Consider the following 16,462-nt stretch of genomic DNA (forward strand, 5'->3'; position numbering starts at 1 on the left):
TCACAGGCGAGTAGATTACTTCCTGACGTAAGTGCTCACAGAACATGGGTGTTTTAGGACATATCAGATTCAGAAAGACAGATACAGATAAATGCCTATACTGTGAATATTCTGACACTGTTACTCACACAATGTTGGATTGTAATAGATGGACAGTGAAGAGAAACACAATGTGTAGACAAATAGGTAAGAAGAGAAACACCAGCCGGACCAACGACAGAGATAAGATATAGATAAGTGAACGTAATGCTAGGAGAGGGTGGTTTTAGTTGGTAGGCAGGATAACAGGAAGGCATCTGTTTGCAGGACCTTCTTCTTCTAAGGGAAAATGGGATCGGATGTACTCCTCTAAACTGAATCCAACACACTCCAGGCCTCCCTAGAGGTGGGTTAACCTGCTAAGGTTTTTAGAAATTTGAACCCTCAGAGAAAAAAAAGGTGACTTGGTATGTTGGAGTATCTCCCAAAAAATTTCGTGCACATCCGGGTACAGCCTTGTAGAGATATTCATTTAGACACCAGTAGTAGATATAATAATAGGTACTGTCTAGATACTTTCCATTGTCTCCTGATTTGTATTTCTAGATCTCTGTACTTGGCGATATTTTCCTTGTATTTAACACGCAAATTATTGGTGTTATGTATTGCGACATCAATAAGTGTTTTTTTGGTATTACGATGTAAGTTAATATGAATCTTTCTTAATTGGAATGAGCAAGTTAACCTAAAAAAACTTTTCCCGGCCAAAAAAAAAAAAATAATTTGACAATTTGTTTCCTAAAATTGTTTAACCCTCCAGTGGACGCGTCGGGTCTAGCAGGCCAATAAAAATAATTTTTATGTATCTTCGAAGTGCCTCGCAGTTTATGAGTATGGGTTTCTCAGACCCAACCCGTTCAGTTACGTAAGTATTTTTTACTGATTTTATTAGAAGTTCGTCTGTGGATTCGCATGTTTTATTACATTGATGATAACTTAATGTATATGTTTTATCTTATTGTAAAATGATAAATACATATGATAAATAAGTAGAAGTGTTAAAAAACTTGAAGAATTGTTAAGCAATGAGGAACAATTTTCAGACTCTAACGATTTTTAGGTGAATCCTCAAGGTGATGAGATAGGTGATCATGTCTCCGATAGCGAACAAGATATACCGGAAATTGCCTTGTTTGAATTACGAACTTCGGGGAGTAATCGGTGTGGCAAAATATGCATCATCTGTTATTGAATGTTGTCAGCTATTTTTTGATAATGATGTTATACAAAAAATAGTAGACAGCATAAATATCTATATTCAAAGTATTTGTTATCAAAATCCACAAGGAAAATAATTCCTGCAGCTGGCTGTATACCACGTATCACAAAAAAGAGGTTAATCTTTGTATATGGGTATATTTTATAAAAACCCTAAAAGGGCTACATTAAAAACACGAACGTTTTCGGAACAACAGTTCCATCATCAGGTTAAAATACAGGTTACCATGCCTGAGCCACCAAAATATTTGGGTAAATACCCTTTAAAATATATTGTGTTACCGAAGATAGTACATAATGTTGATAATATTATTTGATGTTTAATATTTTATTAAAATTTTACTTCAGGTAACATACACCCATGCTTTAAGTGAGTTCCAGTGTCCGGAGAGTAAACCTCTTCAAACGGACTTCAACTGGTAACTCTGTTTTGGCCTAACTTACCTATATGCAAAAGTACACCTAGAAAAAGTTAGAGGGTGTTAAATTGACAAAATAAAATCGAATAAAAACTGGATATCAATGAAATGATATAGCTATTTTACAACTTTGTTGTCTCCTGATATCTGTTTGTTAAATTATTATTTTAAAGATAAAACCACCTTCTTAAATGCAATATTACATTTTTAATAGTATTAGGTTTATTATTAACTTTTAAATCGAAACAGAAAAAATATTAATTATATTTAAAAAGTCTTCAAAGTTACCTCCCCCTTCCTGAATACAGTCTCTACATCGTTCCAACAATGAATACCACATATTTTGAAAAACCAAATATCCGTCGAATGGATTTTCAGCATCTAAAATTCGGTTTATCGTTAAATTATAATTAAAATATAAATTGTTATTCTGCCATTTCAGTAAAACTGTAATTGTTTATTTTCAACTTAATTAATTCAAAGAAACCGAACACAGCAACAATTCGCCTACTCGAATTATAAACTTGATAAATGCATAATTCTATTATTTTAACTTGACAGTTAAAAAAGGCTTCTCTTCTCATTGCGCCGTCTCCTTTCGAAGGTTGGCGATCCAAATGGCAATTGTAGTTTTGGAAACTGCTGCGCGAAAGATCTCTACGGATGAGCGGTCGAACCATCTCCTCAGGTCTTTCAGCCACGAGTTCTGGCGTCTTCCTACTGATCTTTTGCCCTGTACTTTTCCTTCCAGTATAACTTGAAGTAATTCATATCTTTCGCGTCTCAACACATGACTCAAGTATTGCATTTTCCTCTCTTTGATTATTCTTAGTAATTCTTTTTGTTTACACATGCGACGAAGTACCTCAACATTAGTAACTCTTTGTACCCATGGAATCCTTAACATTCGTCTGTATATATACATCTCAAAGGCATCTATTCTTTTTTTTATTTCAGAGTCCATTGTTCAACTTTCACAGCCATACAGTAAGACAGAAAAAACGTAACATCTGATCATTCGGATTCTAAGCTGTAGACTAAGGTCTGATCTTGTAAAAAATGTTTTCATGCTCATGAATGTTTTCCTTGCTTGTTCGATTCTTAATAGGATTTCTTTTTTTTTTATTACACTGACTATTGATATTTGTTCCCAAATATTTGTTCCCATATAAAAAAGGCTATACCTTCTAAACTAACGATTTTACAAACAAATACCAAAAGACAAAAAAGTTGTTTTAGAGGAAAAATAGCAATTTTATTCTGTGACGTAGCGTTTTTAATCTAATATTATATTACAAAGTTGAGGGGGGGGGGTGGTAAAGTTTGGAGACCCTCTAAAATCTAGAAAAATCGGAAAACCATTTTTCGCTACTTTAGTTTTATTGGCTATGGCATGCTAACATAACAAATTTTTGGAGCAACATTAAAAAAATCGATTTTATTTTGTAAATTTAAAACCTTGAAACTTTTTCTGGGTGCACTTTTACATATAGATAAGTTAGGCCAAATCGACTTATTTTCATCTCTAAAAATCGTGGTATATTTTATGACCAATCATTTTGTGACACCCGTATATTCCCAGCAAGCCTGCACGTTATGGAATAAATGTTTTCTCTTTAGCTGATTCGCGCTGTTTTTACACATATAACGGAAATGGAAATTTATTGTGGTAAATAGAACCCTGGCGCCTTTCCTGCAGATAACACTCCTTCAGAAGTAGTGAATAGATTTTGCGAGCGTTTGTCCATGTATAGGCAAAATAGGCAAAATAGGCAAAAAATAAATAAAAAATAAATAAGTAAGTTATCTTATAGTCTACATTGCATCACGATGATACTATTAATTAGGATTCTGGTGAGGATAATAAACCAGAAATTATAACATTTTATAATTCGAGAAAATGTGGGGTTGATACAGTGAATCAGCTTTCCTCCAAGTATAATGTTATACTAGGAATACTCATAGATGGACCATGGTTATCTTTTAGGACTTCGCAATGTTTCTGGTATAAACGCCTTTGTTCAAATTTAATTCAAAAGAAAAAAAATACAAAATCTCACGAATAATATTTTTAAAACAACTTGCCAACGAATTTCTAACGAGCTATATGAAAGTAAGAGTACATTCACAATATTTGCCAAGAGAAATACGTCAGGTCGCAGCTAGAATAAGTAGCACTGAACTTGTAGAGAGAGTGGAAGTTGTAGAAAATAAACGTGGACGTTTTGCGTTCTTTAAAGATTGGAAAACACATTTTTCGTGCCGTTTTTGTAAAACATGCATTTGCTTGGAACATATAATTATAACTATGTGAAAGAAATAACTCAGAAAACAGTTTGTTTCTTATGGCTTATTAATTGTAAATTAAAATGTTTCAGGGTGTTCTTTTTGGGTAAAGTTTATTTTATATTGGTAGTTTCAAGCGAATGCTATTATCTAAATGTTGGAAAGAAACAGTGATTCCAAAAAATGATACATAATTTGTCTGGGTCTCTCAGACTCAACGCGCCCATTCGTGTAAGTTTGTCACGCCTCTTTTGTAGTGTTAAACAATTTTTGACTATTATTTTATCTCTGGGTAACATGCACGTAAGATTGTGCAAAAATATGGAATGAGAATATTTTTTCTAGCCAGTGTACTCATACTACCCGGACTAAATAGAGGTCGATTCCTGACGAGATGGACCAATGACATAAAAAGAGTGACTACAAGTTGACCTAAGATGGCGCAAAATCGGACTAAGTGAACAAACATGCGAGAGGCCTATATCCAGCAGTGGTCGTTCGAGGCTAGATGATGATGATTATGTGGTGCAGCTGTTTCCTTTCTTTATTTTCTATATCATATAAGCAGCTTCGTTTATTGATATTTTGGTAACCATTACTTTTACTGTCTCTGTTGGTTATACTGGTTTTCTATCAAATTATTGGTTTATAAAACTGTCAAAGTATTTTTTCTCATAAAAATATGTTTCTTGAGCATAATTTTGTTGGCTCTTGTAAGTGATGAGTTGAATGACGAGCCTTGTGAAAGAATATGATCACATAAAGTTAAATATAAGTAATATAACCTATCCCTATTGCGTTGCAAATAGACTAGTATTATACTTTGTTATTAAACCAAAAGATTAAAAATATGAACAAATTCTTACCAATATAACAACCAATAATCAGTCAATCCCAAGAGGAGTTGCGCACTGAGTACGGTTAAAAATAGAGGAATAATGCAAGAACCAGATTTTATATATTCAATCAATGCTCTGCTTGGAGTTATTTTTGATCTATTCTCATTACTAATATAGTTCAATTTCTGGTTTGATTCACCTTCAAGGTTCTGAAAGAAAAAAGTGTCCGGTATAAGTTAAACTTATATTTTATCACTGTTTATTATTTAAAACCATTTCTAAAAAACTATTTAAAACGATTTTTACTACATTTTTGAATTCTAAACTTTAGCTGGTTTCAAGAATATCATTCTCTATTTATAATTTCTCCAAGGTAGATGCATTTTCTCTCCTACTAAAATTACGCCTTAGGTACTAATTAAAAGTTAAGATACATAAATTTTTTGATACATACCAATTTTGTCGTCACAGTACTTTCCTCTGCTTCATTGGTTTTATTTAATTCTTGGATCCATTCAAAAATTTCAGGGTTTTTAAATTTTATCTCCGACAAACTACCAAATGATTCTATATTGCCCTAAAGGAAATTAAATTAGATTAGGTTTTAAAATAAATTGTTTTTATTTTATAATTTTTTCATAAAGAATTTCAACCTTTTTCCTTGCAGGCAACGTAAATATATTATAAGTTACATAAAACATAATTTAGTAAAAATTATAAATACAGAGTTGTATTTTTAGTAAATTGGAAATCTATATAATGATGTAATGAACCGCTTTTTTAATATGTTATTTCCAACAAAACGATAATAACTGTATCCCGACTAAAGTAGGTGCCTCCTAGTGGAGGGATACGGTCAACAATGCATTGGTTTATACGAAAGTTCTTACCGTAGGGATTCTGGCCTATACAGAAAAATGCAAGTGAGTGTGGTGTTAGACTGCACTTGGGTTGCATTGGTGGTGTGTTGGCTAAATAGTGCAGGATATGATGCTGATAGAAAAGGCATTCACGCATCAAACGTCTGACAATCTTTTTAAGTCATAATAATGAAAAGACCTCCAATGTAATAAAAGTTATCACATTGAAGAAATGAAAGCATCTCCTGAGGTAAAATGTACTCGAAGCAAGGAAGAAAACAGCTTTCGTGGATGTCCGGGTGAGAACTGTTTTAGAGAGAATATCATTAGAGGTTAGATAATTAGGATAGGTTCTTGAAATCTTGGTCTTACAGGTAAGAGTAATGAGTTAGCGAATGGGTTTAAAAGATGGGGGGTACAAATTGTTTGGATTTAAGAGACTAGGTGGAAAGAACAAGGGGCGAAAGAAGTTGATAAAGGATACAAATTGTGGGATATAGGGAAAAGTAATACTAGGAATAGAGTTGGTATGACTGATGATAGTTGAACAATGCTGAGAATAAAATATTAGAAAACGATGTCATCGAGGAAAGCTGGGAAAAACTCAAAAATAACATAATTAACGCAGTAACATAATTACTTAAAAAAAAGCCAAATCCAACATACTAAAAAAAAACCACTTGGTTTAGAGACGAAGTGAAGATAAAATCTTTTGAAGTCTTTTTACATTAAAAAACACAACAAATACAATAGACATACAACCACTAAAAACGAATTAGAAATGAAGCGAATATTTTAGTCAGACAAATAAAAAGGGAGCACTGGCAGAGCTTCTCAAAACAAATGAAACACGACTTCTACGGAACACAAAAAGAAATATGGAGAATGATCAGAACACAAAGAAAAAAGATGAACGAACTAATAAAAACGAAACACATTCAAAACGAAAACATGGACAGATTTCTTTCGATCCCTATTAAACAAAGAAATAAATATTGAGGAGGAAGAGGTAAGGAAATTAAAATATAGAAAATCACTAGGTGAGGACGGTATACCGAACAAACTTCTAAAGTACATAGGACCAGATCTGACCATAAAAATATTAAAACTAATCCAAAAAATAATAGACCAAAACAGAATACCAAAATATTGGATATCAAGCATCTTTATATTCCTCTTCAGAAAGGGAGACAAATCGAACCCGGAAAATTACAGAAAAATTAATTTATTAAATACAACACTAAAGTTAACGACCAAAGTAATAACAAATAAACTCAATGAAATTATAACACTAGCAGAAGAACAACAAGGTTTTGGATTGGAAAGAACATGCACGGACGCTATAGTTATATATTTCGTGGACCTTAAGAAGGCATTTGGCAGGTTCAAATTAAATGATGTTATCCACTTATAGTACGCAAGAGATAATATGAATATTGAAAACGATCCAAAATATCTACCAAAGCAACACAATTAAAGTAAAAGTATAACAAGAACTAACTGAATCAATTAAAACTGGCAATAGGATAAAACAGGGAGACTCCCTGAGTCCTCTATTGTTCAACATGATTATGGACGAGACAATAAAAAAGTTAGAATTACAAAAAAATACCCAATGGGAGAAAAACAACATAAAATGCAGACGACGCAATACTACTCTCTTAAAGTGAAGATGATTAACAACGTATGTTTGACCGTATTGTAACGAAATAGCCCATCTCCGATGCATGGTATGTGTCACAATTCGTAGAAAGATAAATCTAGAAAACTCGAACAGTTGGCATTTCAATAGCGCACGTCTTCGATGCGCTTTCGATGAGAAGAATTAGAGGTGGGCTACTCCAGAATGTTTTAGTACATAATTACTTTTATATATAAGCATACCTTCTATGAGTTAAGTTGAGTTGATAAGATATTACCGAACTGTAAACTTATAAATAAATATATTTATATAAATTCGAACCGCCCGTTTTATTTATTCTCGCTATATTGGTGTCACGGTGTGAGGATAATTGATTTATTAAAAAAATAAATTCGGCAGTGACTTTTAAAAAAGACTTTTGAACTTGAAAAGTTTTTGACTTGAAAAGTATTATTCGTCGGGAACATCCGCGTAGTTGGTAGTGATCTTTGTACGAAAGAATATTTAAAAAAGTACGTGTGTGCCTGACCAAAGATGCTGCTAGTAGAACTTTCAGTAAAACAGTTGCGTGAGCAACTAGAAGAACTGAAGACTGTTCTCAGCAAGAATAGAGACGACCCAGAGACATTCCAGTTTCAATCAGCAGAAGAAGCGGATTTAACTGAAATAATTGATGGAAAATTCGAGAATGTTTCCAAAAGATTCGATGAGACGTCGCAAATGATTGAAGAAACTTCTAAAAAAAAATGATAATAAATTTGAAAACTTCTCGCAAATGATTAAAGAATCTTATAGAAGAAGTGATGATAAATTAGAGAACGTTTCCAAAAGATTCGATGAAACATTCGAAAATGTATCTAGAAGATTCGACGAGACTTCACAAATTATTAAAGAAGTAGCTAGACAAAACGACGAGAAACTCGAAAAGGTTTCTAGAAGATTCGACGAAGTATGTACTCAGAACAATGAGAAAATTGAAGAAGTCTCTAAAACATTCGATCAGATACAGAAAAATGTAAACAACGTAGAAGAGAAGATCAAACAATTAGAGACCATGATAACTATTACGAGAGTGCTACCACCAGTTAATGCAGTAGTTCTAGATCCGGTAGTGAAAGAAGAATCACCTAGAGACGAAACGACACATCATATGCGATTCGAATTGCCACCATTTGTTGCAAAGTCTTCTTGGTCCATATCCCTTAGACAATTTGAAGCTATTGCGACAGCCAATCATTGGACAGAACAAGAAAAAGCTGTTTCCTTGACTGCTGCTTTACGAGGTGATACCTCGTATGATATGAACGTCTGGAAGAAATGTTACGAAAATTAGTTAGTAACACGATGCCAAAGAGACACGAGCCCAGATGTTGGAATTGTGGTGACGTAGATCACATTCGCCGTAATTGCAAAAAAATGATACAACAGTCGGAAAACTAGAACGGGTCGACACCAAGGGGCAACTGCCGACCTCGAGAAGCCCCCATAGTTGAACATTACGTCCTCCGGTGGAATTTATAGCTTGTGTATCGAGGGTCGTATCAATAATAAATATAGATCGTTTTTGGTAGATACAGGCGCAGCAAGAACTATTGCACGTCCAGAAGTAGTACGAGGCCATCTTAAATTATCGCCTGCAACAGTAACGCTTAGAACAGCAACTGGTGAGATAATTAATACATATGGCGAGGCTAATATGTCAGTATCAATTGGCCTAACCACATTGAAACATACAGTATTAATTGCAGAGATCTCCGACGAGTTTATATTGGGTGGATTTACTAAGGAAAGTTGGGGCACTATTGAATGTCAAAAATGGAGTTCTCGAGATCAATGGTGAAGATTTGCCGTTTCATGAAGACAAAGAAGATGTTATCAGCTTAATAACTACTTGTGACGTACCAATACCTGGTATTAGTGAGACAATTTTGATGACCAGACCTGATGGTTACTGCCGAGAGGGATGTTTAAGGATGGTCGTAGATGTGAACAATGCCAAGTTCCTAACGGCAAAAGCTTTGGTGAGAATTCGAGATGTCGTTCCTGTAAGAGTTATGAATTTAAAGATAACTGCTATTAAGTTAAGTAAAAGAACTTTGATCGGACAGTGTGTTTTCGTGGCTTTGATTTGTTCTATGAATACTAATGAGAAACTATCAAAATCTAAGTATCAAAAAAAGCTTGTTGAGACGGTGATTAAAACGTGCCAAGATCTTAATGATGAACGAGCTAAAAAAGTGAAGTCTATGCTGATAGAATTCCAAGATGTTTTAGCCATTGATAAGAACGATAATGGCAAAACCAAATCATCATCAAATATATGAACAAATAAGGGGTAATTGAACAATCAAACAGTCCATGGACATCACCAGTAGTACTAGTAAAGAAGAAAGATGGTTCAACGCGTTTTTGTATTGACTACCGACAGCTCAATGCGGTAACTAAAAAGGATAGTTATCCTTTGCCTAGAATAGACGATAGTTTGGATACACTTTCTGGTTCTCTTTAGTTCTCCACAATCGATCTGAAAAGTGGACATTGGCAAGTAGACATGGAGCTAGCTGATCGTATCGTGAAAAAACCGCATTCTTGATAAGATCAGGCAGTTCGCAGTTCACAGTTATGCCCTTTGGTTTATGTAATGCTTTGGCCACATTTGGAAGATTAATGGAGGCGGTTTTAAGAGGTCTAACATGTAAAACATGCCTGGTTTATTTGGACAATGTAATTGTAGTTGGAAGATCCTTCGATAAGCATGCCGCGGGCAGCGAATTTGAAGTTAAGTTCGAAGAAATGTCACTTGTTTCGATGAGAAGTGAAGTACTTGGGACATATTGTAGGAAGTAATTGTATAACAGCTGATCCTGAATAACTTGCAGCAATTAAGGATTGGCCAGTACCAAGAGATAAACACGAAATTAGAGGTTTTCTTGGCCTATGTACATATTACCAACGTTTTGTCAAAGGATTTGCCAACATCTCCAAGCCATTAACAAAGTTGACAGAAGAAGGTGAAGAATATACATGGAGCGAAGAGTATCAAAGACCTTTCGAACACTTACAAATGGCTCTGATCAGCGTACTGATTCTAAGCTATCTTTAAGCTAGCTTTTAGGATAATGGCAATGAAAAAGTAAAAACAAATAAAATGCACCTAGTTTACTATGGCACGAGACCATCCAAGTATTATGGTATTAATACTTATAAATTAAATATAATATCTTCGAAAAAATTAATTTTTGCAAGAAAAGTCACATTTTTAAATTTGTGTCGAACATGTGTGAGATATAATGTCAAGGAGACTGTCCACTTTGCACCATCCTCCACAGACTCTAGCACAGTCAATACACGAAGTTGCTTGTAACGAGGTGCCACAAGCAGACATCGATCATCTCATTTTGTCAATGGCTAGACGTATACAGGAGTTTAATCAGCTACGGGGTCGCCAATCACATTATTAATTATTTTTTTTTTGGTTACTTGTTAACAAAAATTCTTGACAACGTTGTTTCATTCATAATGTAAATCTACCATGTCGCCAAAAAATTAAGTTCAAGAAATTATTTCTTCAAGTTTTAACACTTCTAATGTCACTAAGTATAAATCAGTTGATTAGAAAGTATTAGTGTAAAGTTTGACCAAAATATGAGACATATCGAACTCACCATTCAAAAGTTATGATGAATATAAATTTTGGTCAAAATTCCAACTCACCCTGTATGTTATTAAACAATATACTTTTAAATGGTCATTTCTTATTTCCAAAAGGGACCTCCATACTAGGTACGAGTATGTACAGTTCCTCATGACCAACTCTGTCTAAATGGTATAGTTAATTAAATGAGGTAACCATTATGCACATCATTATTTATCATTTGTGATTAACAGAAAAATTTCCACAACATTTTAGAAGGAATGCCAATATTAACAACTGGTTAACTAAAAAAATGATATGACATTTGAAGATGACGTCTTGAAAAAGTAACTTTTAATATGTCTCATGTTGAAATATTTAACAATTTTTAAAGGTCGTAGGATAAAAGTATATACATACTTCCTTCTTCATGCTAGACAAAAAATATTTAAGATTAAAGATGTTCGCGAAGTTATGAAGTACTCGTTGACAACGATAGTTGCAGAAAAAATAAGGATACTGCCAGTCATCAAGAAAAGCCAAAAATACTGGTTTTAACTTTATTGCAACAGTTTGATACTACGAACCGAGGATAGATACTTCAGCGAGGAAGATGATCTTATAGATAAATAAGTAAATAATATGATAATAAGGCGATATACACATATGTCCAAAAGTTTGGAATATTGGAATATTTCATCTTTTTATTGATTTTTATATATAAACTCTTCTGAATAATTAAACATCATTTTGTTTCAATTCTCAACAATACTAAATAAATCTCAAAACCAGATAAACGATATGCAAAAAAATTATTTATACTCTTGGAGTGAAAAACTTACAATGTGCAACTTACATTTAAAAGTAAATTAGTATAGAAAAAAATAGTTTTTAATAATTAGTAATTCCTCAATTGGCCTATATGCGTGCCTGTAGGCGATTTGGTATGCTGCCGATTAACTGGTCGAGCTGGGCTTGCGGAATTCTCTCCCATTCTTCACGGGTAGCATCTTTTAGTTCTAGAAGTGTAATAGGGGGATTGTTTCGCTTCTTGATGCGTGTTTTAAGAATGTCCCAAGCATGTTCAATAACGTTCATGTCGGGGGAATTCGGGGACCACTGTAATGTAGATATTTCTTCTTCTTCCAGAAAATTTTGTACTGCTGCTGTTCGATGAGGAGGTGCGTTGTCATGCATAAACACAAATTCATCACCTACTGCCCTAATAGACGTACTATAGGATTTAAAACTTCTTCGATGTACACAGCACCAGTGAATCTTCTCTATAGAACCAGCAGTGGCGTCCGTGTACCACTCATAATACCACCCCAAACCATAATACTGCCACCTTCAAATGAGAGACGCGGTTGGGCTGTTTCTAGTCGGGTTTGTCGTCCAGGGACCCTCCAAACCAGTGTTGTTCGCGAATCAGATACCAAGCCAATTTTTGACTCATCAGAGAAAATCACGTTATTCCAGTTAGGACCATGATGCACCATTTCTCTAGCCCATTGCAACCTTACTATTTTGTGATGGTAGATTAGTTTAGGAATACGTAGCGGTCTTCTACGATATTAATTTGCTGCATTTAGTCTGCGTGTTATTGTTTGCCGTGAAATATTCAGTCCTTGAAGCCTAGAAATTTCTCTGGATATACCATTTGTAGATTTCAGACGATTTCTACGAGCTATCAATGGTATTTGCCGGTCTTATGCTGCTGTTGTACATCGACTTCTACCACTTTTGGGACGATCCCTAACGCCATTTGTATCTTGGATTTTTTTTTAATTTTCGATACAGCACTCTGAGTAGCATCAACAATATTCGCGTTATAACTTTGACTAAAACCCTGTTGTAACAAAGTAATTACTCTAGGTATGTCAAAATGAGATATCACGTTTCTAGGCATTTTTAAACGGATCAATTCAAATTTAAACAAAAACTGAAAAACTGTGTAAATACGCCAATGAGCGTATGTGTATCAGAATGTGATCAAAATCATACAAAAACGATTCAAATTGTTCATCATTTTCATTTAAAAACGCTCTAGAATGAATATTAATAACAATTTTAAAACCACCATAGGCGTAGATATATTATTTGTACGTATTCCAAACTTTTGGACATGTGTGTATAAGTAAATAATAAATATGATTAAGGAGTTGTTGATCTGATTCAATATACTACCATTGGGACTGGTGATGGAGTAGGAGTATATATTGTAAACCCCGAAACCGGTCACCCTCTAATATAATAGCAAATAAATAATTTGGATAAACTATTTAATAAAATACTAATAAATTATCTTAATAACAGTGTTATAATTATTTTTTAAGATTAATTCCAATGTGGTATCAAAACAATCTTACCTTGTTCACAATAATAATTTGATCAGCCTCCTGTAAATACTGCAAGTGGTGTGTTACTAATAACCTAGTTTTGTACTTTAAATAATTTTTTACACAGTCATCGAAAATTCTTCTTCCTACTTCTGAATCTACAGCAGACAATGGATCATCCAGAAGGTAAATATCAGCATCTCTATACACCGCCCTGGCAAGATTTATTCGAGCTTTTTGTCCCCCACTTAATAGAACGCCTTGTTCGCCTACACAACTTAAGTCTCCATTATTTAAATGATCAAAATCAGTCAATAAACTACAAGCAGTTACTACTTGGTGATACTTATTAGAGTCATACGTATTGCCAAAGAGGATGTTATTTTTAAGTGAAGAGGTAAATAACCAAGCTTCTTGCCCGCTGTAAGATATTGAACCTTTCATCTGTATCTTACCAGAAGATAACTTAAGCTCCCCTAGAAGTAATTGCAATAGAGTGGATTTTCCAGAACCGACAGGCCCAATGATTACAGTAAGTGATCCAGATGGTATGTTTATTTTATTCGATGAAATAACAAACGATGATTTTATAGACCAAGATGCTTTAATTTGATTTAATTGAATACCAGACACATCTGCATTATTTTTGTTATCGATATCAATTTCACTCATAAGCAACAATTCTGAAATTCTAATAAACACATTAGTAATTTCAAACTCTAATAACATTGATGGGGGCATAAATGCCAATACTCCTTTTTTCAATATTATCAGAAATTGAATGCAAGAGAATATTATTTCGGGCAATAGTATTCCATTGACATATAGCATTGTTAGAACTGAAATAGCGCTAGCCAATTTTAAAACAGCAAAATGGTAATAACCTATTTGAAACAAAAAATATTTAGATATATTTCGAAGTTCCTCCTTTCTATAATCGTCGATGATTTTGGTAAATGAAACTTCCCATACATACATTTTAATTGCTTTGATTCCAGATATTATTTCTTTCATCGTATTTACCCTGCTATCTGCAACTTTTGATGCTTTCAGACGATAAACTGACGAAATTTTACTTCCTAAAACTAAAGAAGACTTGTTTTAATAGTTTGTAATTGTAATGTAGATTCAAATGATAATTAACACAACAGCTATTTTCATCTCAATGCGCCCTTATCAAATAAAGTATTTCAATATGTGTGTAACTATTTATGAGTCAATGGTGTTAATACCGGTAACACGATTTATGGGAAATATTTCTCTGAACAATATGAAAGGCTGAGAATCACACGATAAGAAACTGTCAACCAGAGTACCAATGGCCCAAAAATATATATCTAGAGATATTTGGGAATAACAGAACAAATACTGTTAGAATAGAATTAGAATATCAGATTTTACAGACTCATTAAAAGAAGTAACAGATGATTAGACAACAGAGCGAGTGAACATTTCTACAGAGTTGGTAAACTATGCACCAAACGTACTTTTAAAATTGGTTATTTAAAAGCTTTTTAATTGATTTCTATGTAAAGTGAATGAAATTTTGAATGATTGACATAAAGCGTATAAAAGCTTAATACACAGAAAGCTATATAAGGGAAACTATATACAGGAGGCCTATTGTTACACTTAAGATTGCTCTGATAAATAAATATTGGTTGGTGTCCAAAATACCTGAAACGTTGGAAAACGGCACAAGTTATATCATTGTTTAAAAAAGAGGACCGTAACAATGATAGAAACTATAGAGATTCAGTTTATTGAATGAAATTTATAAAATATACTTCAAAATTATTAACAATAGATTAAAAAATATTAAGGAAGCCAATATAGGTGAGGAAGGTAAGTATATTTGCTTTCAGTATAAAACAAATTATTAAAAAACTGAGAGAATTAACCACAGATTAAAAAAATCAAAATTATGTACAGAAATATTAAAAATACAAACAGCAGTATGAAAATACAGTCAAACGAAACAATACCAATAAAAACAAACAAAGGACTAAAACAATGCTGCGATATTTTACCAAATCTTCTTACTATTGCATAGTATGTGATTTCAAAGAATAATTGAAGCAAAACGTGGTTTAACTAATTTTATTTAACTCAATAACTCACTTAATGACAAATTGCACAATTATAAATTACATTAATAATTATCGCTTACAAAACAGTTCACACTGATACGGACAATTACCAATTTCCTACAGTATTATTTCAATCAATCAACATTCTTGGTACTAGTGCATAAGTTCATAAGTGCATAAGTGCATAAGTGTAGGATCACTTATATGACACTACAAAGACTGTTATAATTTTAATATATTGTGTGTTTGCGCTTTAATGTTTGTGCCGTCCAAAAATTTTTTATTTAATTTAATTAATTTATACATCTTGACACAAGAGCTGAAGACAAAATATAAAATATAAATAAAAAATAATAATAACTTCTTGATATTCAGTAAAATTTGAAGATTATCTTGAAATTCAGAAGTGCGAGTAAATGTATTCCTTAAGGGGAAAGGTTATTCTCAGAAATACCTTAGTTTATAGAGCTTTCCTGTATCTGACATCTTTTAGGTTTTAATACATATAATAACGTAATGGGGCCTGATGATAAGGCAAATATTGTAAGCATTGAAACTACTTAAGATTGTGAGTATTGACTCATTTCCCATATACTGGTAATAAGGATTTTGAAGTACTAAGGTTTGAAGTTGTTTTATTTATGTTAACAGTATAATTTTTAAAGTTATGTAGCAGTATAAATAAACCAAAATGCTTAGGCGGTCACTATCCCCCCTTTCCCCTACAAGTTTCGAGAAAGTTGCAGACATTGATCACAAAATTGACAGATTACACTATATATGCAGAACAACTTACAAAACAATAAATAGAAACAAAAAAAGAGAAAATAAAAGCATTTGAAATAGCTACTATTAGACGGTCATGCCAAATTTCAAAAATGTAGGGAATTAGAAATCAATAGATCAGGTGCTTTACAAATATCACAGAAATAATATAAAAGATAATTCAAGGAAGCTAAATGCAATAATTTGGACTAAAAATTAATAATATTACAATCATCACGAAAGCACAATTTCTTACTCCCACAAATGGGAGTGGTTGGAGATATATGCAGTCCGAAAAATTGATAACAAGATCAACAGAAAAATCAACCAA

The 16,462-nt window shown here is 33.1% G+C and overlaps 1 protein-coding gene across 2 annotated transcripts in view; it reads right to left on the minus strand.

The window, feature by feature from the left end:
• Positions 1-16,462, minus strand: part of LOC140443597 (ATP-binding cassette sub-family C member 4-like) — a 116,833-nt gene that overhangs the window by 55,485 nt on the left and 44,886 nt on the right. For both annotated transcript variants that reach the window (XM_072534946.1, XM_072534947.1), the window contains exons 5-7: positions 13,307-14,361; positions 5,256-5,378; positions 4,829-5,010 (exon numbers count right to left, since the gene is read on the minus strand). In XM_072534946.1, the coding sequence (XP_072391047.1) occupies positions 4,829-5,010; positions 5,256-5,378; positions 13,307-14,361 (1,360 nt within the window). The remainder of the gene's footprint in view (positions 1-4,828; positions 5,011-5,255; positions 5,379-13,306; positions 14,362-16,462) is intronic.

This window comes from Diabrotica undecimpunctata, chromosome 6 (assembly GCF_040954645.1).
Source record: "Diabrotica undecimpunctata isolate CICGRU chromosome 6, icDiaUnde3, whole genome shotgun sequence".
Lineage (NCBI taxonomy): Eukaryota > Metazoa > Arthropoda > Insecta > Coleoptera > Chrysomelidae > Diabrotica > Diabrotica undecimpunctata.